The sequence below is a fragment of the Bos indicus genome, chromosome 28 (genome assembly GCF_029378745.1).
Source record: "Bos indicus isolate NIAB-ARS_2022 breed Sahiwal x Tharparkar chromosome 28, NIAB-ARS_B.indTharparkar_mat_pri_1.0, whole genome shotgun sequence".
NCBI lineage: Eukaryota > Metazoa > Chordata > Mammalia > Artiodactyla > Bovidae > Bos > Bos indicus.
The window spans coordinates 25,293,813-25,319,146 of record NC_091787.1 but is presented as its reverse complement, the minus strand read 5'-3'; the positions used below and the strand labels follow the sequence as shown (position 1 = coordinate 25,319,146).

The 25,334-nt window shown below is 38.2% G+C and overlaps 1 protein-coding gene across 1 annotated transcript; it reads right to left on the bottom strand.

The window, feature by feature from the left end:
* Nucleotides 1-25,334, bottom strand: DDX21 (DExD-box helicase 21). Its single transcript, XM_019953982.2, has 15 exons — nucleotides 25,162-25,334; nucleotides 22,794-23,240; nucleotides 21,234-21,309; nucleotides 20,296-20,474; nucleotides 19,115-19,232; nucleotides 14,910-15,095; nucleotides 13,776-13,921; nucleotides 12,917-13,066; nucleotides 12,311-12,472; nucleotides 10,981-11,100; nucleotides 9,648-9,721; nucleotides 6,757-6,916; nucleotides 5,879-6,013; nucleotides 3,286-3,330; nucleotides 1-2,735 (listed from the first exon to the last, which is right to left on the bottom strand). Exons 1-15 carry the CDS (start codon nucleotides 25,246-25,248, stop codon nucleotides 2,466-2,468), a joined length of 2,355 nt encoding a protein of 784 aa, XP_019809541.2. The 5' UTR covers nucleotides 25,249-25,334; the 3' UTR covers nucleotides 1-2,465.

The following is a 25,334-nucleotide window of genomic DNA, read 5'->3' as shown; positions in this document are numbered from 1 at the left end:
TTAGTAAGTACTAGTAATTTTATTATGGCATAAGGGTCTATTTGTATACATTAACTCAGTTTTACAGTAAAAACACTTTATGTATAACTGTAAAGAAATGCTGCACAGATAGTTCCAACATAAAAACTGGTTTTTAAAAGTTCATTGAGTTGTCTGATACATAAGTTGGAAAATACTTTCTCTGTAGAAAATGGTAAAAATGGTATTATTTCCCAGGCTAGCTCAACAAGCCCATTTAAACCGTACAGTAGTTGAATTATACATTTATAAATATGGTTTGAATTCTGGGATCCAGGAGAAATTTTAGCTTCATTTATTGAGAGTCATGTTGTCCTAAGCCGTGTAAAGTGAAATTCCCATTCATCTTCTCCCTTACTCTCTTGAGTATTTCCTCCTAAAGTACAAGTACACTGTCCTACTTGAGAAACCAACCCATTCCTATCCAAACTTAAATGTTTGGGTTGTTATTTAAGTATGCTCAGTATTTCAGCAAAAGCAGAATTTAATAAAACGTGATCCACAAGGCAGGAGTTGTTGGTCATCAACTACCTAACTTCCTCTGGTTTGAATGGGAAACCATGAGGAGGTCAAGTGATAAAACTGACAAGTGGACCAAAGAAGAAAAGCCAAGAGAATGTGAGAGCAGAGAGACATCCAGTCAGGATTCAAAAACAGAACTGAAATCTTAACAGAAAAAGAATGCTATCTCAATGCTGGTATCTGAGAGCCCCTTACTGAAAAGGTGACTTGCGTAAGAAGCAGTTGGCTATCAAGACCCAGTCAGAGAAACCAGTGTCTAGCAAGATTTCAATTGTTCAAAATAATTAAATGAAAGTAAGATAGGCCATGTGTTTGAATTCCTCTTAACAATTTATTTCCTGAAATTCCCAGTACAGAAATTAAGGCAAGACAATGCTACTCTTCAACTCCTGTACCATGTACAAAGTTTCCCAGAGAAATAACACTTGAGACCTCAGAGCAATACTGGCCAGGGGCTATTTTAGGTTCTTCGGTTCCCTCAAAGCAACAACTTAAAAATAACCATAGTTTGTTCTTAAAAAGAACTCTAGGAAGCTGCAACCTTTCAATGCAGTAGCAATCTAATAGGAAGAGATCCTATACTGTGGCTATAGCAGCTAGGCTTTGAGAAACTAAACTGGATCATTGTACCTAAAATCCCCAGCTTGCCTGTTAGAAATTAAGCTCTAGACACACTAATGAACCATTATGTTTTCATCATTAAAAAAAAAGTTTTATCATGCACCTTCACTTGTTCTTCTCTTTGCTCTCAATATACATGTTTCCTTTTTGCATGTAGAAAATATTTTCAGTGGATTTTTGACTCTTCAGCAATCCAAATCTCTGCCCCCTATTCCCCTAGTTCCTTCTTGGTAAATAATGTTAATTTTCCAATAGGAAGTGGAGTACATTATCATCAAGCACCATTATCTAGCCTCCTTACTTACGAAGAAAGTTATGGGGCCATGTTATACACGTGGAATTCCTTAAAGATACTTGCTTTCTAGTAAAATACGTGTATTTACACATATACATTATTTTTTAAATCTGTGAAGAATTCACTGAAGCATGAAATCACCTTTTATTGAGAAGCTAAAAATGTATCAAAATGCACATAACAATGGCTAATCTAAATACTATCTCCTATCAAATGTATCACCATCCTCCAAATCTAGAGCATATGCAGGCATAAACTGTATTAATCACGGTTAAGTGTGAAACCTTGCTTTGAAACACTGCTCACTATTAATTCTCAGAAGATATATGCTAGAACCACAGGAGTAATTGGTGGGCAAGTGGCTGAGGAATACCAGTTAGAAAACAAAGCTTTGAGTGCTCAAAGTGCTTCTCTAGAAACTGTTGTATTCCCCATGGTATTTAGGAAGGGCACTATTAAGAATGAGTGTGAGTGATAGTTGCTTAGTCATGCCTGACTCTGCAACCCCATGGACTGTAGCCTGCCAGGCTCCTCTGTTCATGGAATTCTCCAGGCAAGATTACTGGAGTGGGTTGCCATTTCCTTCTCCAGGGGATCTTCCCGACCCAGGGATCCTGCATTGCAGGAGAGTTTTCACCATCTGAGCCACCAGGGACGCCTACTATTAAGAGACATTTCTAAGTATAAAGACAGGTCAACTTAAAAAATATCAGCAGATACTTGCTTCACTTTATCTTATACTCTATAAACAATACATTAGTATATGTAATGAATCCATACACCTTTTCAAAAGGAATACCCAAGACGGAAGTAGCAATAAAGTTATAAATGACAGTCATCAATCAGATGAAATAATTTAGATGAAGCTTTTCTCTCTCAAAGAGATGGGGACTGGGCAAGTGGTCAGGAAGGAAATACAACGTGCTTTTAACTTTGTATGAAAAATAATGTTCAGTTCCACATTGCTGAACCTAGTTCTGTTTTTGCCAAATAAATCCTCTACTTCAGGTTACTGTCCAAATGCTTTATTAAAACTCCGTTTCTGGCCTTTGTTTTGAAATCTGTTACTTTTGTTGCCACCTCCTGATCGCTGTCCTCTGAAGCTTCTACTTCTTTCCCGCTGTCCCCTGGCACCTCGGTTACCCTCGCGCTGTCCCCTGAAGCCTCGGTTGCCTTCCCGCTGTCCTCGGAAGTTGCGATATCCTTCCCGTGGACCTTCTAGCTCTGGTTGCTCTGTGGCCACAGAAAGCTGCCAGCGCCGTGAATCATGCCACTTTTCCTGTTGAGAGAAGGTACTATTTTTACCTGCTGTGATTTCTACTGAATTTGGTTTTAAAAGGCATGAGAAAGACAATATTTTTACCCTTTTTCTAAAGAAAAACCAGATTGATAACCTAAGTGCTTAAAAGGTCACTGGTCAAAAATAAAGTATCACTATGAGTACCCTCATCATTTATCCAATCTAGTAACTACAGGGTATCCACAGCTGTTAGGTAGTAAAACATATAAATATACCATGTATAAACATATTTTTGACAGTACTGAATAACGATATAGCAATTTAAAATGTCTATATAAACCCCCTGTAAAATCCATGGAGAAAAAAGCTGGCTATTGTTCACAATGTTGTAAACAAAAATAGGAAAACAGGAAGGCTGAATAAAGAAAAATATCAATATAAAAAGAACAGCAGAAAAAGCAGTAAAATTTACTTCTTAATGGTCTTTTAGAGACTAGACCTGTTGTTTCCCTATTATTCTGTGCTTTAAATAACAAACATTTTATAGTTTAGATACACATTAACTTCAAAATCTAAGAGAAAAGAATACCTGTACTTCTGTTACTGATGCAGTAGGGATATCAAAGCAAACACCCTAGAAATCAAAACAAATGCAAGTTAATCCAGATTTTGACAAGAATTATAAAATGCACATTAATCGATACTCCAGAAGACTAGGTAATATGTAAAAGAAAAACAAAAAGATTTAAAAAAAAACCCATTTTAGATAAACTTTAGGCCAAGCCCAACACAATACATCCCCAAAGAACAACAGCAAAAAGCCAGAGGTATTTATGAAAGGACTCAAGACTACCTAGAATTGACTAGAGGTCATTCTTGGTTATTACACTGTGCTAATCCTCACAGAGCAATCAGCTACATTTTATAGCTGAGAAAACAAAGGCTTGATGAGGCTAACTTGTCTAAGGTCCCACAGCAGGTAAGAGCAATTTTAAAAACCTGGTAAGCATAGCTCTAAAATAAAACCTATGGTTTAAAACCATTAAAATACACTGACTTCCTGTAATCAGGATGACCTAACTAAAAGCAGGAAAAAAATTATATTGTTCGTTTTCTAGTATCTGTAATTCAAGCTCCAATGAAAAGTATTTAAAAATTAAATACTATACAGGACAGTATCTTCATTAACAAGCAGTGCCATCATTTCCAATTAGGAAGTCCTCAATCCCTGGCCAAGGAACTAAGATCCCATAAGCCACTGGATGCAGTCAAAGAAAAAGGAAGAAACAAAAAAAAACAGAAGAAAAAAGTCCTCCTGTTTCTCAGTGTCCACAAAATAATCAAATTCCCCTCATAAGTGACACAGACACTCCTCTCCCCTGGCTGTCTTTAACTGCAAAATTTTAAGGAACATCCATTTCACTAACAATTTACCCAATTATAACCACAGATAGCATCAGGTACTGTTGGATTTTGCCATCTGTGGGAATCTTCATTCACATATTAACTAACCATTCAATACCAGGCACTCACTGCAGTATAGAGACATCTAGAAAACAGTTTTGGCCCTTGAGTCGGCCATAGTGCTCTTGAGACTCTCAATCAGTATGCAAGCACAGCAAGGAAAAAGTTACATGAATAAACCCAAAGAATGCTAAAGTACACATAGAGGTACCCCCAACTCTGCCATTTGGCCAGGGGAAGTTTCAAAAAGACTTAAGGCTAAGTCAAAAAGACTTAAGGCTTTTTTTTTTTTTTGCAAAACAAGCATTTGTGTTTATTAACCAAAAGGAGGGAAGTCAGAGCAGTGCAGACTCCTACCAGTCCCTTCTGTAGTCTACCCACCTAGGCCCAGGCTGCCAAGGCCACTCTTCCCTGCCCCACCCCAGGGTGAGTTCCCAGGTAACCAAGGCCCATGGGCTAAAGAAGAGGAAGTCAGCAAAGGACAGAGGCCAAGGAAGGAAGAAAGAAACAGAGCTGCTGGGTAGACAGTTCTGGTGAGATCCCTTGGCCCTCCACTCTCAGTGGGGGGGGGGGGGGGGGGGGGGGGTGCGGTTAAGTGCCCCAAATCCAAACCCACAAGCAGGGGACATTCATGTCAAAACCCGACATGTGAGGGCCAGGCAGTGGTCCAAGGTCAAGAGCCAGCTTAGCCTTAAAAATAAAAAATAAAAATAAAAAACCTCCATAAAAAATACCATGGAGGTAAGAAACACTCTGTAAACAGTGGACTGTGCATACACTAGGATGAAAGAAAGCAAGATGCACTTGGCACTGTTGGACTGGAGGGCGCTGGTGGAGGAGATAGAAAGGAAGCTGCTAATGAGGACAGGAGCCAGCTAATGAAGAATCCCCTTGTGAAAGTTGGGACTCTATCCCAGATAATGTGGAGGTGCTTAAGGAGATGAACAACATGGTCAGAGAAGCAATGAGTTGAAGATAAAAACCTGATTTGGTTTACAAGGTCAGCAGTTCTCCAAGTATAGTCCATGTACCACTGGAACCCTGAGATCTTTGAGGCATTCTACCAAGTACACATTTTTATAATACTACAATGTTCTCTGTCCTCTTCATCCTCTTAAGGGTAGAAGGTTTTCAAGACACTACATTATAGTTGATACCGTTGTCTGACGACTAACAGAACATATTCTTAATGCTTTATTAGAATTTCAGTCTTAATTTCTAATACATAAATATCAATAGGTATAACCCACATAAACAAAAGCATTTTGGTGTCCCTAACAATTTGTTAAGAATGTAAAAAGGTCACTAGAGCAAAATACTTGAGAATTGCTGTAATAGTCTACACCATTAACTGAGGGCAGGAGTCAGAAGAATGAACACTAGGTTCAAAAGGCAAGATTTTAGATTTTTAATTCAATTTTGAATATTTCTGCATTAAGTTACTTAATAAACCCCATCTGGGTGGGGATGTCAGGGAAGTAGATGGGTCTTCAAGTCTGGCACTTTATGCAGATAGTTCAGGCTAGATACACATGGGGCAGTCGTCAATGACTAAGTGGCAACTGAGGGTCACGAAAGACACTGCCCAGAGAAGACTATCTACAGAATGAAAATATGCAGCATCCCGGCAGAACAGGGAAAAGCCACCACACAGTGTTTCACCACCAGCATGAAGCTACTGAACCAAGGGGAGCTTACAACAGAGGCCTCAGCCTTACCTGCTTTCCTTTGAGAAAGACCATTCCCTTCACTTTGGAATCAATATCCTCACCCAGCTGCTCTTTAAGTTCTTTCCAAGCATAACTAATGTTTGGCATTTCAATTGAGCACCGCAAGATCATGGTCACAAAGCCCTATGGAAGAGGAACAAAGTTAAAGTCTCAAAAACAAACATACGTGATATGAACACTTGTCCTCATGTTTCTAAGATATTTATGAGAAAGTTCTTTCTAAAAACATATCCCTCCCACCCTGCCATTTTAGTACGAGTAAAACTGAGAAGCTCTGAATAAGACTGGTGCATTGTGCTAGTGCTGGTATCCAGGTCATGATATTAAACTTTTGTAAAATGTTACCACTGCGGGAAACTGGCCAAGTGTACAAGGAATCTCTCTATATTAACGCTTACAATTTCACTAGAACCTACAATTATCTCAAAAATTTCAACTTAAAAAAAAAAGAAAAGTATTACCTTTTTAAGTTTCTAGGAATCCTGGCTAAAGGAATCACATGCACTTACATTGTTTATATGACTGGGTTTTTCTTTTATAGGATTAAGAAAAATTGACATACAATGTACATACCATAAAATCTGGCATTTTAAAGTATACAATTTAAGGGGGTTTAGTATTTTCACAAGATCTACAATCATCACCAGTATTTAAAATTCCAGAATATGTCCGTATCCCTTTACCCCACCAAAACCCACATTCCCTTCAGCAATCACTGCCATTGCCCTCCTCCAGTAAGACACTGCAACAACTAATTTTCTGTCTCTATGGATTTGTTAATATGTATCAACCTTCATGCAAAAGTTAAAACAATTGGAAGTTTCAATGGGACACTAAAGTGTCAGAAATTTGACAGGGACCCCTACCGCTTCTGAGTTGATCAAGGAGCGCTGGTCTACCGACGTGGCACCAGAAATGTGGGCCAGGGCTGCTGCCAGGGCTTCCACAGCTCCCTTCTCCTCAATCAGCTTCTCGGCTGATTGCTTGAAGTGACCGATCGCAGTGGGAGGCACAGAGTCCAAGAGCCTGTGGTTTGATGGAAAGTAGATTTGTTAGGAAAAAGGATAGTCAAAGTGGACAGATTTCATTTTCAAGACAGCACAATCTTGAGATAAATCAATCTTTCAAACCAAATCTTGCACATGAGTAACATCATTTTGATGTAGTATATAAAATTATCACACTTCTGTAGCAATAAATCCACTCCTTTGATTGTGTCTAATTCTAATTTACCATCTAACCAAGAAAAATTTATCCAAGAAAATAATAAGTATTAAGATGTTCATTACACTGTTACAGAAAGAGTATAAATAATTTTAAAATGTGCACCAATATGGACTGGTTAAACCATAAAACAGATACAATGGCATGCCATACTGCCATTAAAAATGTATCAATAAATAACAAACTTTTACAATTAAGTATGTGTTACTTTTAGAATTAGAAAATACTACAGCTATTCTCATTCTGAAATAAAAGAACTCTCAAATCAGGTTATATCAGACCCTTATGAGACTATACATTTGTTAGGAAATGACTATTATCTTTGTGATAAGAAGTAAATGTCACATCTCAAAATTGAAAGAGATCACCCAAGACAAGGAGGAACAAGGCTGCATGAAGCAGCTTCTTTTGGCAAGGCTGCTGCTCTAGAGGCCTTCTCATGTACCACTAGCATCTGGGTCTCTTTTCAACTTTCTGGCCATCTAACCCCAAATTTTCTTAACTGGCATCACAGGAAACCCTGTCTGCAGGATAAAGAAAAGCATGCTAAATTTGAAAAATGCTGAGTTAAATTCTTTTCATTTGCAAAACTTTCCTGAGCTACTAGTATGCTCATATTTAACATTTCTTCTGATCATGAACTCTTTTTTAAATTAAGTTTCTCACACATACATAATAGTAACTATGAAAAACACTGTAAAAATGCTGCTCAGACTCTGGTTCTTAAGCAGGGGATGTAGCTCACCACTTGGAAACATCTGAAAAATGACTGGGAGCTTTCTGGTGCCACCTCACTCAACCTCAGGAATATACTGCACAGCCAGGGATGCTAAACAGCTAAGTATCCTTGCCAATCAAAAAAATGGGCAGAAGACCCAAACAGACACTTCTCCAAAGACATATGCATGGCCAACCAGCACATGAAAAAACACTCAACATTACTAATTATCAGAAAAATGGAAAGAAAAACTACAATGATCATCACCCCACAGCTCTCAGAATGGTTATTATCAAAAAGATCACAAATAAATGTTGGAGAGGATGTAGAAAAAAGGGAGCTCTTGGGAATGTAAATTGGTACAGCCACTATAGGCGACAGTATGGAGGTTCCTCAAAAGGCTAAAAATAAATTACCATGTGATCTTACAATTACACTCCTGAGTATATATCCAAAGAAAATGAGACCGCTAATTTGAAAAAATTTCAGAGCAGCACTAGTCACAATTGCTAAGATATGGAAGCAACCTAAATGTCCATCAACCAATGAATGGATAAAGATGTGGTACATATATACAAGGGAATACTATTCAGCCATAAAAAAGAATTAAGTATTGCTATTTCCAACAACATGGATGACCTAGAGATTATCATAATAAATGAAATCAGAGAAAGACAAATATCATATGATATGACTCATATGTGGAATCTAAAAAAATAATGCAAATGAAACTATCTACAAAAAGGAAACAGACTCATAAACTTACGGCTACTAAAGGGGAATAGAGTGGAGGGATAAAAGGGATAAATTAGGAGTCTAAAACTAATACAATACAGTAAATCAACTATCAGATCAGATCAGTCGCTCAGTCGTGTCCGACTCTTTGTGACCCCGTGAATCAGCATGTCAAGGCCTTCCTGTCCATCACCAACTCCCGGAGTTCACTCAGACTCATGTCCACCGAGTCAGTGATGCCATCCGGCCATCTCATCCTCTGGCGTCCCCTTCTCCTCCTGCCCCCAATCCCTCCCAGCATCAGAGTCTTTTCCAATGAGTCAACTCTTCGCATGAGGTGGCCAAAGTACTGGAGTTTCCAGCTTTAGCATCATTCCTTCCAAAGAAATCCCAGGGCCGATCTCCTTCAGAATGGACTGGTTGGATCTCCTTGCAGTCCAAGGGACTCTCAAGAGTCTTCTCCAACACCACAGTTCAAAAGCATCAATTCTTCGGCGCTCAGCCTTCTTCACAGTCCAACTCTCACATCCATACATGACCACAGGAAAAACCATAGCCTTGACTAGACGAACCTTTGTTGGCAAAGTAATGTCTCTGCTTTTGAATATGCTATCTAGGTTGGTCATAAATTTCCTTCCAAGGAGTAAGCGTCTTTTAATTTCAACCAAAAAAAATTAAGTATTCTTCAGTTTGTAGGACAACTGCACATAATGAAGAATGTTCTTGCCCTTATGCAAGTAGCACCTCCAATGATACTGTTAATCTAATCCTTACCATCTAGATATTTTCCATAACTTTTACCTACACCATATCTAAGACACAGTTATTTAAAATGCCAACACAACCAAACTATTAATAATGGTTTCCTCTGGTGAACAGGATTGGGCACAATGTGCAAAAATGAGAATTTTTATTTTATACAATTTTACTTCAGCACAGTCTATTTTTTTTAACAAGCAGGTTATAAATTGTTTAAAACACTAAATAGAATACATTTTAATCTAAATTTCATTAATGCACAAAAACATGTAATAAATAGAGCAAGCATAAAACAAACCACAGCAGTGGTAGAGAACATACCTGATGGCATCTTTGCTAGAAGCTTTTATTATCTCTGTTGGAGAAGGAACACCTATTCGTTTAAATTTAATTCCCTACAAGGAAACGAACCATAATTTAATGTACAACATGGCCATCAATTATTTCTATTGAAACCAGTAGTCCCCCAATTTTCTAATACTTACCAAACATATTTGATAATTATTTAAAACAAAACTTTTATCTTAGAAAGGTTTTTAGATTTACAGAAAAGTTGCAAAGATTTGATAATTATTTAAAACAAAACTTTTATCTTAGAAAGGTTTTTATTTTTTATTTATTTTTTTTTTTTAGAAAGGTTTTTAGATTTACAGAAAAGTTGCAAAGATAGTACACAGAGTTCCTGTCTACCTGCACCTATTACTTTGGTACATTTGTCAAAAATGTACCAAAGAAACCAACACTGCTACATCACTATTAACTGAACCCCAGATTTCATTCAAATTTCACTAGTTTTTCTAATATCCTTTCTTCTGTTGATATATGACCAAGGACACCACAGTACATTTAGTTAACAATGTCTTCTTAGTCTTTTCTGACCTGTGACAATTTGTCTTTCCTGTTTTTCATGACCTTGACAGTTTTAAGGTGTGCTAGCCAGTATTTTGTAGAATGTCCCTCAATTTGAGAATATCAGTTTTTCACACAGGGGGTAGACTAGGGTTATGGGTTTAGGGGAAGATGACCAGAGGTAAATGCCTATCTCAGTACATATCAAGGGCACATGCCCATCACTGATGTTGACCACGATCACCTGGCCAGGTGGTGCTCCTCCCCAGGGGAGAAAGTCCTCACCCCCATCCCACTCTGCTCTTTACAAGATGGTAACTAAGAGAAATCCACTGAAGGTGATTAAAGCTCCACCTATCATAGGAGAAAGTATAAAATTCTTCTGCAAGGAAAAGTGCGTTCTTTCCCATTAAAGAATTTCTCTTTTTGACAGTCTCATCTTTCATGGTTTTCAAGCAATTCTCCAAACTTCAAGTAACCCCCTAAACCTACACTTAAAATACTTCTGTTGTGTTCATTGTGCATCACTGTCAGAAAACTGTCTTTCAAACATCTCAATAAAAAAAAAGACCCCTTCTCATCATAAATATTAAGAGAAAACCACTGCTTTCAAATGCAAAGTTATTCAAAACAGGCTTTAAATGATATGACAATATATAAAACACGTATTTAACGACAAGCTTTCACTCATGGCCACATGCTTAAAGATAAAACTTAAATAAAGTTAACAAAAACCGAATAAAGAGACAAAGACTGACTCTGGAATTCAACATAAGCTGAATGAAGGCTAAGAAAAAAGTTTTACCGCTTTTTGTTCCACTTGGACTAACTGATATTCTTCTTTGTGCTGGTAAAAGCAGATGCAAACCCCAGTTCTCCCAGCTCTACCTGTTCGCCCGGAACGATGAATGTAGGATTCAACATCCTATGGAAGTAAAATATGTCAGTGATACCAAACGATGAAGAAAGATAGTCCTGAGAGCCTACGCAGAGCCGAGTGTGGTGGTGACAGACTTGGCCCGAGAGGGGATGGTGTGAGGGAGGAGGCACCTAAGCATTCCAACTTTAAGAACTGAAAAAACTTTGAAACCTCTAGAACAGTGGTCCGTCCCTATGCTGTGGGTAAATCTGCAAAAAGTATTGCTTTTTTAAAAAAGCATTATTTTATTTAACCCACTATATCCAAAAGTTTACCATTTCAGTATGCTATTTCTACAAGACATGTTATCAATGAGATATTATACATTCTTTTCCCACAAGTCTTTCAAAACTACTGTGCATAATAGAAAGTTTAAATATTTTAAAAATCCAATGTGTATTTCATACTTACAGCACATACAAGTCAACTAAGACTAGCTGCATTTCAAGTACTGAACAGCCACGTACGTGCCTGTGGTGCTCATACTAGACAGAGCAGGTATACCGGCTTATTTAAATAATGTCTCTGTTACACACTTATGGGACATCCTGTGTAAGAAATGGTGACTTTGTAGTAATGTATTTTTCCATCACTGTGAATATTAATGCTGAGGGAGTTGCCAAATTTGGGGGTAATGGGGTCTTCATGCCTGAAGTGATGGGAACAAGCTCCTTCAGACTAACTTTTATGTAAGTGTCCACACCATATAAACTGTTCATCAAGGACCTCTTTGGGAAGTTCCCATCACCCAAGCAGTTTTAACCAGAAGTTGTTAACCACAGGCCTTTCTCGCTTCTCTCTTCTCTAGCTCTCAAGTTTATCTACCCTACCACCACCCCATCTATGCCTTACCAACTTCAAAGTCCAGTTCAAAATTGCACTACCCCCATCCAGCAACCTTTCAGGACAATGCTCTAACCAGAAACTATCTTTACAACCTCTGCCCACTCACCACACTGTCAGTTCTGAGAGAGGTGGGGACATATGACAGGTTCATTTTAAAATCACCCTTAGCAACCGAACACCCCAAAGAAAGCTATCACTAATCATCTGAAAAGAAGCAATACAACTTTCAATTTGTTTTAACACCCAAAAGAAACAACAAAATAAAAGTTAAGTGTAGCTTTGCACAGTAGAAGTATCGTAGCCAATGAAGTTTATCCAAGATGAATTACTAATGGGGGGGGGAGGGGGAATCTAACTGTAAATCCCTTACCTTTGGTGGAGAACTCTGAACAACCAGATCAACCTCGGGGATGTCTAGCCCACGTGCAGCAACATTGGTTGCAACCAAAACTCCAAAATCACCATTTCTAAAACCTTTCAGGGTGATTTCCCTTTGCTTCTGTGGAATGTCTCCGTGTAAGGACTGGGCATCCTGCCAAAGAAACAAGCTCACTTAAGAATACCAGATAATATAATGCAGGTGATTTTAAATCACCAATTTGGCCTATAAAGACATTCACATTTTGGTGACACCTCTGCTGAAAATAATACAAAGGGGAAAATATGCCTTCCATGGACAAGTCTCAAATTTTCAATGGTGGTCATTAAATCTGTATTCAACTATTTGTTGTCATGCAGTCACTAAGTCGTGTCCGACTCTTTGCAAACCCATGGACTGTAGCATGCCAGGCTTCCTTGTCCTTTACTATTCAACTACCCAAATATGAGTGATCAAATATTTGTCACAGTAACCTTGGGTTTGAGCCATGCTTTCTTCATCTATGAGATAAGACGGGCAAATCAGATGAACTCTAAGATGTATACTCTATTAACTGAAAGATGCTGTCTCCTTATGGGAAGAGAGGGTAAGACCAACCTGTCTTACAGCCACATTCTGTGACAACTCCTGGGCTTCTTTCTTTGTTTCACAAAATATGATAGTGCGCCCTTGAAAACCACTGTACACTCGGATCACGTCTCCGATAACTGCTGCCCTCTGAGTCCAGTGGCACTTGATAGCCAGATGCTTAGGAAAGAGGAGAAAAAAGATTATTCAGTAAAGCCTCGCTAGAATCTAAATCATCTGCCCAAGTCTAATGATACTAAAAGCAATTGTTTAAGCCTGACTAGAGAAAACTTCCACCACCACTGTTTAGAGGGAAAAAAACTAAACTAAAGCAGAGAGCCTTTCCTCTTTCACCAAAGAGTACCCGGCTTCTTTATTCATTTTTTGACCTAACCCAGAAAATGTAAGAAATGCTATTCCTAAACTCCCACAAGAAACCAAATAACAGGCAGCAGGAAAGCCTCTGGGTGTTCTCTTCTTTCATCCACTTAAACATGCAATCAGTAGTCAGTTTCTGTACAGGTCTGTTGCTTGGATGCAACAAAGTCCACTAGGTACCAGACCCTAAGAAAAACACAGCTTCAACAGCAACACTAAGATTCTGTTGCCCTCTAATGTATAAACTCGATGTGTAATGTCACTCCACTTACCAATTTATATAGATTTAAGTTTCAAAAGATTCTTCAATCAGGCTACCAGATGATGAAATTTAGAAAAAACACAGATACCATTTACCACTCAATTAGAAACATAACTTTACTTGGCTTTTCACATAGATTTAGTACTTATCGGGAAAAGGAGTTTGTATTTGCAATCTAAATACGATCAGACAGGGAAAAACATTATATACTATTTGTAACTAATGCCAACAACTGAATGAATCATTTACCTCTACAGTTATCGCTGTTTTCTGTGTCTTTTTACCAATCAGGTCCACTTGTTCATATGTAGATTTCATGTATTTCTTAGCAACATTAAACACCCAATAGGGGCAAGTTGCAGAAAAAAGCAATGTTTGGGGATTGTCTTCTGAATCTTTGAGGGGGAAAAAAAAGTATGAATAATTCAAAATAGCCTACACAGACAGAATTCCACTTCACCCAATTTTTCCAGGGTCCATCCAACATTCTACAAGAAACATTTCTGACACCAAGTGTCAGACATAAAAATTAAAGACATCAAGGTTCCCAGTCGGCAAAGAAATATTGCCTTAATAATTTAAGTAAAGGATTCTTGAAATACCCAGAGAACTTTAAAGTTATTTTGCTTTCTAACCATCGGCCCTTACGAACCATGAGGGAAATCTGTCCTTTCTAATGAGACCTACTAAGTGGATAACATCAATTAAACAGGTCTAATAACCAATGAATTTAAGTCACTAAATAACCTGTAATCAACACAACAGATTCTGTACTCATCTATACTCCCAAGCATTTCCTCAACATTTGGAGGTTAGAATTTAGTTTATTCATTTTTTGAGGTCAGACACTAAAACTCCCCAACCTCAATTTTTTTAAGTTTGCTCTTAGAAGACCACTGCATTTTCCTATATTTCCAATGGTAGCATAACTGACAGAACCCTTCTGAGAGCAACCGGACAGTGTATATTGAGGAACATAAGTATTTATACCTCTCAAATCAGATCTCCTTTGTGGAAATCTATCCTTAAGAACTAATTTTGAATATTGTTGTTTGAAGTAAGCTGTCTACATAAAAATGTCTGTCAGCAGATTTATATTATGTAAAAATTAAAATATATAGACAGATTATCATGGCACAAATAGTTCATGGAGTTTTACATGTGCAGTATGATTACAGTTAACATACACACAATAGCACAAATCAGGAATAAACCAGAAACAAAGTATACCAAGCTGGCTTCTCTTATTTTCCCTATTGTAATTATGTGCAAATCATGGAAATTTCCTGCCAACTTCCTAAGGCTTCATTTAACTTTCAGAAGACTACTTAACCACTACCCTTCCTCCGATCCCTTATGCCAGTTCTTGAATGTGCAATTTACCTTTCTTGTATGCTACACATAAAATCTCCTCCACTTGATCAGCAAAGCCCATATCCAACATCTGGTCAACTTCATCCAGGACAACATGCTTAAGTTTGGTGAGATCTAGCTTGCCATTCTGCAGGTGGTCTTTGATACGACCTGGTGTCCCAACCAGGATATCGATCCCATTCTTCATGCGTTCAACTATAAAGAACATTAATGATAAGATATGCTGGATTTTTAAGTCCTTTTATTAATCTGGAACACCAATTTGATATATTTTTTATTTTAAAGTATTTATTAACTGCAAGTATTAATACAAGGTACTATGCCAAATACTTTAGATAGAGACACTCGAAGCACTCCTTGACCTACTGGGGAAATATGTAAGAAATGACAGTCCAAAGACTTCCCTTGCAGTCCAGTGGTTAAAACTCCACACTCCCAATGTAGGGGGCACGGATTCAGTCCTTGGTGGGGGAACTTAAGATCCCACATCCCATGGCAGTCCAGTGTACTACATGACATAACAAAAAAAAAAAAATGCACCAATGAGGAATGGTAGCACCAGGAAAGAGATTATTTCCTTTATTGGTGGAGGGAGTCAATATTTCACAAAGTGAAAACAAGTATCTTAAAAATAGTAACTTCCTATAGGCAAGAATGCCAGGAGAAATATCAATAACCTCAGATATGCAGATGACACCACACTTACGGCAGAAAGCAAAAAGGAACTCTTGATGAAGGTGATAAAGGAAAGTGAAGAAGCTGGCTTAAAACTCAACACTGAAAAAACTAACATCACAGAATCCAGTCCCATCATTTCATGGCAAATAGATGAGGAAACCATGGAAACAGTAACACTTTTTTTGGGCTCTAAAATCACTGCAGATGGTGACTGCAGCCATGAAATTAAAAGAAGCTTGCTCCTTGGAAGAAAAGCTATGACAAACCTAGACAGTATATTAAAAAACATAGATATTACTTTGCCGACAAAGGTCTGACTAGTCAAAGCTATGGCTTTTCCAGTAGTTATGTATGGATGTGAGAGCTGGACCATAAAGAAGGCTGAGCACCAAAGAATTGATGCTTTTGAACTGTGGTGTTGGAGAAGACTCTTGAGAGTTCCTTAGACTGCAAGGAGATCAAATGAGTCAATCCTATATGAAATTAATCCTGAATATTCATTAGAAGGACCAATCCTGAAGCTCCAATACTTTGGCCACCTGTCACGAAGAGCCAACTCACTCAAAAAATCCCTGATGCTGGGAAAGACTGAAGGCAGGAGAAGGGGACGACAGAGGATGAGATGGCTGGATGGCATCACGGACTCTATGGACATGAGTTTGAGCAAGCTCCAGGAGATGGTGAAGGATAGCGAAGCCTGGCATGCTGCAGTCCATGGGTTGCAAAGAGTCGGATATGACTGAGCAACTGAACAGCAACATAGGCAAGCAGGTATAGGGAGAATGACAGGATAGATGGGCAAGCATTATAAGAAAGTGCAGAGATGGTCAGAAAAGTGGGGTTCAATGTAACTGTGGTGAGATGGTAATGATACAACTTTGTTTCCATCCTGTTTTTAAAAATTAATTTTTATTGCTGTATAGCTGATTTACAATGTTGTGTGAGTTTCAGGTGAACAGCAAAGTGCTCCCTGTGCTATATACAGCAGGTTCTGATTAGTTATCTGGATGTAACTTTCTATCGAGTTGTTACTGTAGTTCAGGAATCTACTGCTAGGTACTTGACATACTTACCCAATTTCATCCTCACAACACTACAGGGTGAGTTTAGCAATCCTACATAAATAAACTAAAGTGCAGAAAAATCAGGCGGACTCATTTTGATATTTGGCAAAACTAATACAATTACGTAAAATTTTAAAATAAAATAAAATTCAAAAGAAAAAAAAAGAAAATTAAATTAAAAAATAAATAAAACCAAAATAAATAAATTAATTAAATTAAATTAAATTTAAAAAAAAAAGAAAAATCAAGCGACTTAAACTGAAAAATCACTCAGGTACTCTGTGAGCAGAGGTTAGAGGCAAACCCAGGCCATTCTGATGCCAAAACCTATGTTAGTTCCACCAAAGCCAAAAAGAGATAATCACAAGCCTTGTGTGCCAATACTAAGACTTCTTTTGTCATTTTTTATATTATTTGTAAATTTTTATTTTATATTTGAGAATGCTGCCACTGCCCAGCATCCTGAGACAGTATCATATTGCATTTCACTAGCCAGGAAGAAACAGAAATTCAAAGTATAGTTGCTACTGAGTATGTATCACTTTTGTACCACTGTAAAGTCGTGAACTCTTAAGTCAACTCATCTTAACTGAGGGACCTTAAGTTGCTGTCAGGGACCTTAAGTAGCTCTTTGGCTACATGGGTATCATATGGGTAGGGTAAATTCCTATAAGCAGATTTTTTTTTTTTTTAATAAGTAGAATTATTGAGTAAAAGGGTTTATGTATTTCAATTTAAAGAGGTGGTTTAATTCTCTAGTAGTCAAAAAATATGCCTGTTTTCTCATTCAAGGAATTATCAAAATGTCTTTTATCCTTTGATACTCTAAGCAGGTAAAATATTCATTATAATTTTAATTTACATCTCTAATTGTGAATGAAACTGAATTTTATTTCATATATTACAATCCACTTTCTTATAATGTGAAATATTAATGCTCTGTTTCATCTTTAATCTTTTCCTTATTGATATACATATTAAGGGCTTCTCTGGTGGCTCAGCAGTAAAGGATCTACCTGCCAATGCAAGAGATCCACCTGCCAATGGATTCCATCTCTGTGTTGGGAATATCACCTGGAGAAGGAAACGGCAACCTGCTCCAGTATTCTTCCCTGGAAAACCCCATGGACAGAGGAGACTGCTGGGGTATAGTCCACAAGGTCAGAGAGAGTCAGACACAACTTAGCAACTGAAAAACAGGTGATTTACAATGTTGTTTTAGTATCAGATAGATAGCAATGTGATTCAGTTATATATATACATGTATCTATTCTTTTTCAGATTCTTTCCATATACAGGTTATCACAGAGTATCGAGTTTCTGTACTATACTGGAGCACCTTGTTGATTATGTTTTATATCTGTGTTTTATATCTAGAAGTGTGCAGATGTTAATCCCAACCTCCTAACTTATTTCCCACCCTCCACCCCTGCCACCTTTCCCTTTTGATAACATAAGTTTGTTTTCTTCCTTTTTGGGTTCCAGGGGATGGAGGCTAGGGGTGGATTGGGCTGTGTGGCTTGCAGGATCTGTTTCCTGATCAGGGACCAAACTGGGGCCCTGGCAGTGAAAGCACTGAGTCCCAACCATTGGACCACCAGGGAATTCACAAGCATGAGTGTGTTTTCTGAGAGTCTGTTTTGTAAATACGTTCATTTGTTTCATTTTTTTAGATTCCACATATAAGTGATACCATATATTTGTCTTTCTCTGCCTGAGTTATTTAGTATGATAATCTCTAGATCCATCTTGCTGCAACTGACATTATTTCATTCTTTTTATGGCTGAGTAGTATTCCATTGTATGTATGACCATATCTTTACTCATTCATCCGTCCAATACAAAGACTTTCAAAATGCTTAAGTCCCTTCCTGAATTATGTATCTGACCTACAAAACAAAGTTTCTAGGTCTTAAATTGGGAAATAATGGAATATTATAGGAGGGGATACATATGGCCCTTGGCACCAGAAAAAGGAAAGGCTACCTACAGTAAAAAGAAGCAAAGACCCAAGGTCCTTGACAGATTAAAAAGAATAACCTTGAATTCTGACTTTCTAGTTCCTGGATTCTGTCCTCTTAGGCTCAGTAAGGCAGTCTTTAGGTAAACATAGATAAATAATAACAAAAGTCCTAAGATCCATATACAGATTTGACATATCATCATGCAGGACCGTGTGCCTGACCATCTTTAAACAATAACGGCAAAAGAGAGAGTTCCCTGGTGGTCTAGTGGTTAGGATTAAGCACTTTCACTGCCATGGCCCAGGGTCAATCCCTGGTTGGGGAACTGACATTCTGCAAGCCACACAACACGACCAAAAAATAAAAGAAGAAAAAAAAAGACAAAAGAAAACCACCATAAATGACTAAATCAGGTAGGAAAAGACAGATGTCAAAGTCAGAAGAAATTCAATCAGGTCATCTTAAAAGTAGATGGCATTTTCCTTTCCTCACTTGTGGATTAACTTACTTTGTCCTCCATAGGGAGTTCCTCCATAAAAACAAGCCACTGCCAGCTTTTTTGTGATGTCACTGAAGTCTCTGCTTACTTGACTTGCCAACTCCCTTGTGGGTGCAAGAACCAGTACCTGAAAAGAAAAACTAATAATGGAATCCAAAGTATTATGCAATAATTGTTTAACAAATTTCCAATACACCAGGAGGTTCAATTCATCCTAACAATTACTTTCAAAATATCTATAATAATACCTACAATAACACACAACAGATTTCTACCAAACCAAAAGGTAGAGCCTAGATTTAAATTCAGGTAGCCAGGATACAAAATCTATAGTCTGAAATCTCCACACTACAGTGAAATGGAAGTAGAATAGAAGTCAGAAGAGTAAGAGCAGACCAATATGGTGAAGGGCTTTGAATCGTAACAGGAAACACAACACAGGACCACAACAGACCCTCAGATTGGGTAACAGCATGAAAACAAATGTGATTTAAGAACAACCTAATACATCCATTCAACAGGTATTTACTGAACGTCTATTATATACCAGGCACTATTCCAGGTGCTAGAATAATTTATTGTTACAGCTGCTGAAATTGCAGACAAATAACAGTAAATGAATGAATTAATGAGGAGGGGGCATGGATACTGGAAAGCCCGTGAATGAGGTGAGGCCAAAAAGTCAGGTACAACAACCCAAAGCCAAGGTGACAACACAGGCATTTCAAGGAGGTCAAGGTTTGAATGCTAAGTTCTTTAGAAATGAGCTCAATAAGCACCATCCTCATCAGAGGGCGTGGCCTCTTCACATCGAATACTCCTTCCTATTCAGACATCTCTATTAAAAATACTTTCCGCATTTTAGGCAAAAATGCAGACACTTGACAAAACCCTTGAGCTCCAAGGACATCTAAAAGTCTTAAAGAAATATATAAGCATTAATAATAGAGGTGATCATTACCATGGAACAAATTACAATATTTAAATACATAAGGTTTGCAGTCAACAGTCTTAAAAGAATTATCCTGATTTATATCTTCGGATAAAGATCTCTAGTAAGAAAGATCTTAAGAAAAAGGCCTTAAAAACTCAAAACAAAACAAAGGGATATATAAGTGATGTCCAAGAAATGTCTCTTTTTTGTGCGGACTTGGAACCTGTAAACTAAAGACTGTGTTAAAGATACTTACCTGAGGGGCACGCCCTCTCTTCCGGTCTTGCAGTTCTCCAAGAAGTTTCTCAACCAAAGGGATAGCAAAGGAGAATGTCTTTCCAGTTCCTGTCCGCGCCTGTGCAATCAAATCCTTCCCACTATAGACATGGTGAAAAGTCTTTGCTTGTATAGGAAACAGGAAGGTCACCCCACGGGCTGTGAACAAATGAGCCATGTTACCTGACTGTGCAGTTCTTAAAGCCTAGGCCATACTGGAGGATGAAAGCACAGCCAGGCTTCTGATCCTGCAGAATTCTAGAATTCTACATTCTGGTCACATCTACAAAGTTAAATTCAAATATATTCTGGCAATGAAGAATCTTTTGACCAAAAAATATCAATAAACTTTAAAGCACTAGAGTACAGTAAATACTTATTATCTTAAGAGATGAAGCCCCTTGTCACGAAATCTCATCTACAGGCCAATATAAGCCCAAAAATCAGGCGTTTTGCTGTCTTGACTGCACCACACCTGATTCAGAAATCACCTAAGTTGAGCATCTGTGACTTTCTACTTGGTTCATAGGCACAATACTAACCTGAGTTCTGAGTCAGGCTAGTATCATTAACCTAGAGATGCCTCAAGAAGTGCAAGAGGGTAAAAAAGAAAATACCAACATGGCATCAATATTTAATTGCACCAGTACTATCAGTCATTATACCTCTGAATATATATAATGTATTTTTTATTTTTTTGAATATAATATATTGAATAAATTTTAATCATTCATTTAAGAGGCAGTAAAGGCCATCACTAGTTTAGTCCTTTACCAAATATATAGACCTACTTCATTTATTATATGGCTGCATATATCATCCTCCAATAAGAACATGTCCCAGTTTATCTCAACAAAACCAGTAGAGTGCTTCCAAATAACGTGTTCTAACATTATACAATATTGCCAAGAACATTACCTTTAAGAAGTTTAATAGTTTCTTCAGATATGGGAAAATTAGAGAAAGCGCCTTCTTTTTGCTCCACAGTCATTTCCTATCAAATAATGGGGGCCACAGAAAGAAATCAGTAACTTTATCCCTACAGGTTAAATATAGAAAGCCTTCTAAGAAATTATTCTAAAATATTTCTTCTAAATCAACCAAAAAGACACAAACACTCTGGTAAGTAAATCAAGATCTGAAAAGGATAAAGATGACAGTAATCTATAAAACCCTAAGAGAAGAAAATTTTGTGGCAAATATATATAGCACAGATATACCACATATGGCTAGTGAAAGCAGCTTCAGCCTCAACTAAGAACTTTTCCAGTTATTCCAAATCAACAATACACTGGTGAACAGGTTATTAACCACTTCGCATAGCAACATCTTTCATAAACATATCCACAGAAAATAAGGGATAAGCATTTATGACAAATGATTACACTGGCACTATTTGATAGTGAAAAATCTGAATGTCCAACAATTGAATAATTAAGTGAATTTCTAAACATCTACATGATGGATTACATAACCACTAAAAATATTTAATATTTAAAAGTAAGGAAAATGCCTATATAAAAATATAGGCAATGGGCTTCCCTGGTGGCTTAGTGGTAAACAATCCACTTGCCAATGCAGGAGACGTAAATTCAATCCCCAGTCAGGAAAGATCCCACATGCCACGGAGCAACTAAACCCATGTGCACCACAACTATTGAACCTGTGCTCTAGAGCCTGGGAGCTGCAACTCCTGAGCCCAAGTGCCATATCTACTGAAACCCACAAGTCTTAAAGCCCGTGCTCCCCGACAAGAGAAGCCACCACAATGAGAAGCCCAGGTACGCCATCCAAGAGTATCCATGGAGCAACAAAGACTCAGTACAGTCATAAATAAATAAAATTATTTAATAAATAAAAATATAGGTAAGCTAGGAAAAGGCAAGATACAATATGGATAAAATCATAATCTGACAAAAAATAGCTGTATATGTTTTTTATAATCAGGAAAAATTTTTAAATCTTGATTACAACCCTACAGCAAAGAGAAATTTACTAGATTTAGCATTTTTCTTTGATGATTGAGCTTCTGAAAGATAACAGGATCAGCTTCCAAAAGGACATTTAAACATTGTATTCAACTCAAGTTAGTTAATGACCTAAACAAAAAGACTTGTGCAATCAAGCAAGCACCTTTTCAGTAGTTCCACTTAATCATGATTTACTAGGTGAAACCCTCAGAGGGATGCTGGAGTACATATGCATAACTATATACCTCCTGTTGATTTCTGACTTGAAAATAAGCAGATCAAGTGTGGAGAGAAGACATTCTCTAAACTTAAACCTTGCCTAGTTGCAAAGGAAGTATTCTGACAGTGTAGTTTTTAAAATACTCACCCTGCACCTCAAGAGAGGCGCTATGAAGTGCTGACACATCCAATTTCCTCCCATTATGAAATAATATGTGTAACAATTATATACTTATTTACCTGAATCAACATCAAAAGATACACTGTACATATTACAATGCAACTTTACCTGCTCTAACTCACTGTTTTCTTCACTGGCAGCTTCCTTGGAGTTGGAGTCAGGTCCAGAGTCAGGGAATCCATTCTTGAGGTTGGGGGTTTTCTCTTGAATTTCTCCATTTATTTCTTTTTCTTTCTTCATCTTTTTGGGCTTAGGTGCACCCAATTCTTCCTCAGAAGGCTCTTCATTTTTTATAGCTTTTTTGGTTTTAGGAGAAACAACTGTCTTTTCACAGGGCTCCTTCGATTTTTTCAAACTTTTGGTTTTAGGAGAAATTATGTCATCTTGAGATGGCTCCTCTTTCTTTTTTGCCTTTTTAGATTTAGGAGAATTCACGTCAACCTCAGAAGTCTCTACTTTCTTTGTAACCTTTTTAGCTTTGGAAGAAATCATTTCTTCTTTTTCTTCTGCTGCCTCTTCAGTCTTACTAGATTTTGGCTTCTCTTTTTTACCTTTCTAAAAAACAAATAAAGACAATGCAAACGCTGAGCAAAGCACTGATACAGTTGCATAATATATCAATTATACATTATTTCAAGATCACATAATTATGAAAAATATAATTTGGAGGCATTTTTCAACATGTGTACTTCTACCTTGCACTAAGGCAAAAATCAAACAGTATGCTTTTTAATACTGTTTCTTGGCTAACATGGAGAGAATAATATACCAATAACTTCATTAGCTTGGAAGAGAATGCTTCTTGGTAACTATTCAATTGTACAAGCTGTACAGTCCAATTTTTACAAGGGACTTGGAATGGCTCACAGGATTCTCCAACATGTTCTAAATCACAAACTACAGGAAATGATCAAGAACAATTTAACTTAATTTAACTTGATTAAGTTAATACAAGTATGTATGTCCACAGATAGATGATATTAAACAGATTTCTTTCTCTGCTTGAAGCCCTCTACAGGTAAAAAGGGGGTTCATAATCTCTGCCTTGCTTTTCTCACAAATGCAAAGAAATTTACATACAGACATTTTATGAACCAAAAAGTTGTAAAAACCCAATCTATCACCTCATGCATAAAAAAGATATACCTAACTTAAAGGGAAAAACAGAGGGCACAAAGTCACAAGAAAATGGAACAAGGGAAACCTCAAAACCAAACTAGATTACAGTTCCGAGCTGAAATGTCTGACCATCTCCAACTTTTCATATTTCTGAAAACTTAGTGAAAATGTGTTTTACTGTCTGTTAAAACCTCCGTGGCAGAGCCTCGGGCCAAGGCAAGAAATATGGGGACTATTTCATTGAGCTGAAATCTGCCTCCAAAAAACTTCAGGCTTGGCCTCTGCTCTGAAATCATGGATGAACGGTAATCTCTCTCATATGACCTATCCTTCAGACATCTGAAAAACAATCTGGTCCACTCCATCTTAAGGCTTCAATTCTACCATCCCTTTGTTCCACCAACGAGAGCGGATTTTCAGTCCCTGTGGACTGCTTTGGAATGCAGTGGAGTTTGCTGGTCGTGTCCTTTCTAACTTCAACATCCCACAACTGAATAGGCTGGCCGATGCAAGGCAAGGAAACCAGGACTACTTCCTCCCCTTGGGGACAAGTCTCTGCTACCTCCGTTTCCTACAACACCAAAATACTGCTGCTGGAGAAACTCTCCCGTTAAAAAGACCCTGAAACAGCAGGAAAGAAATTCTAAGTCATGAACAACACAAGTTCCTAAGGACAATCTTTGTTCTCTCCGACCTTACCTCAGAACAGAGAATCAGTCACAAGTTAAATCGCTTTCTAAGGAAGTAATAGGAAGGAAGCAGACAGCTATCGAGGTTAACTTAAGACTACTGCACACTGATAGCCTATATAAAAAAAAAAAATACGGTGTGCAGTCAGCACAACACGTCTACATTTCCACGGGAAATCTGGCCAACAAACATTAAGAGGAACTGAACTACTTTTTCGTCTAAGGGCCGCTTTCCGGAAAACTGTATTTCCACCAGTAGGGTAAAAAATGTCACGACGGACGCCACCCACGTGTGCAGATGGGTTTCTGGCTGCGCCACTTCAGGAGGAAACGCTGGTCCCTCTTTTGAATTACAATTCCCTCCGCACACTCTCACGCCGGGAGGTCCGTGTCTGGGCCAAAATGTGGGGCCTAACGGTGACCAGGTGTCGGACGTCCAGACTCTGAGACCACGTGGGACACCGGCCGGCTCACTAGTTCCCATCTGCCCGGACTTCTCGGCAACGCGCACACCGCTCGTGAAGAGCACCGACCATTCCCGAAACCCACGCGGGTCTCCGGCCGGGCAGGGTCCCCGCCGCGCGCCTTGTTTCCCGGCCCGGGCTCCTACTCTTAGCGCCCGGGCCCTCGTCCTGCCTGGTCCCAAGTCCCTCGGCCCTCAGTGGTACCTTCTCATTTTGTTTTCGCGGCATCTCCACTTTTGCCACGGCTGCGTCTGACTCCAAATCCGCGTCACTAAGAAGTTTCCCCGGCATCACTCAGCACAAGCTATGTAGGCCGACCAGTCTCGTCTACCGCGTGGAGAGGAAGAGAAAACGCTGCCCCTACAGCCCACCCAGCT

Coding starts and splice junctions, on each gene's coding strand:
- DDX21 (XM_019953982.2), bottom strand. CDS start 25,248: ATGCCGGGGAAACTTCTTAGTGACGCGGATTTGGAGTCAGACGCAGCC. Junction 21,310..22,793: donor AAAACAGTGAGTTAGAGCAG/GTAAAGTTGCAT, acceptor ATTATTTGATAG/GAAATGACTGTGGAGCAAAA. Junction 3,331..5,878: donor TCTTTCTCAAAGGAAAGCAG/GTAAGGCTGAGG, acceptor TTTGATTTCTAG/GGTGTTTGCTTTGATATCCC.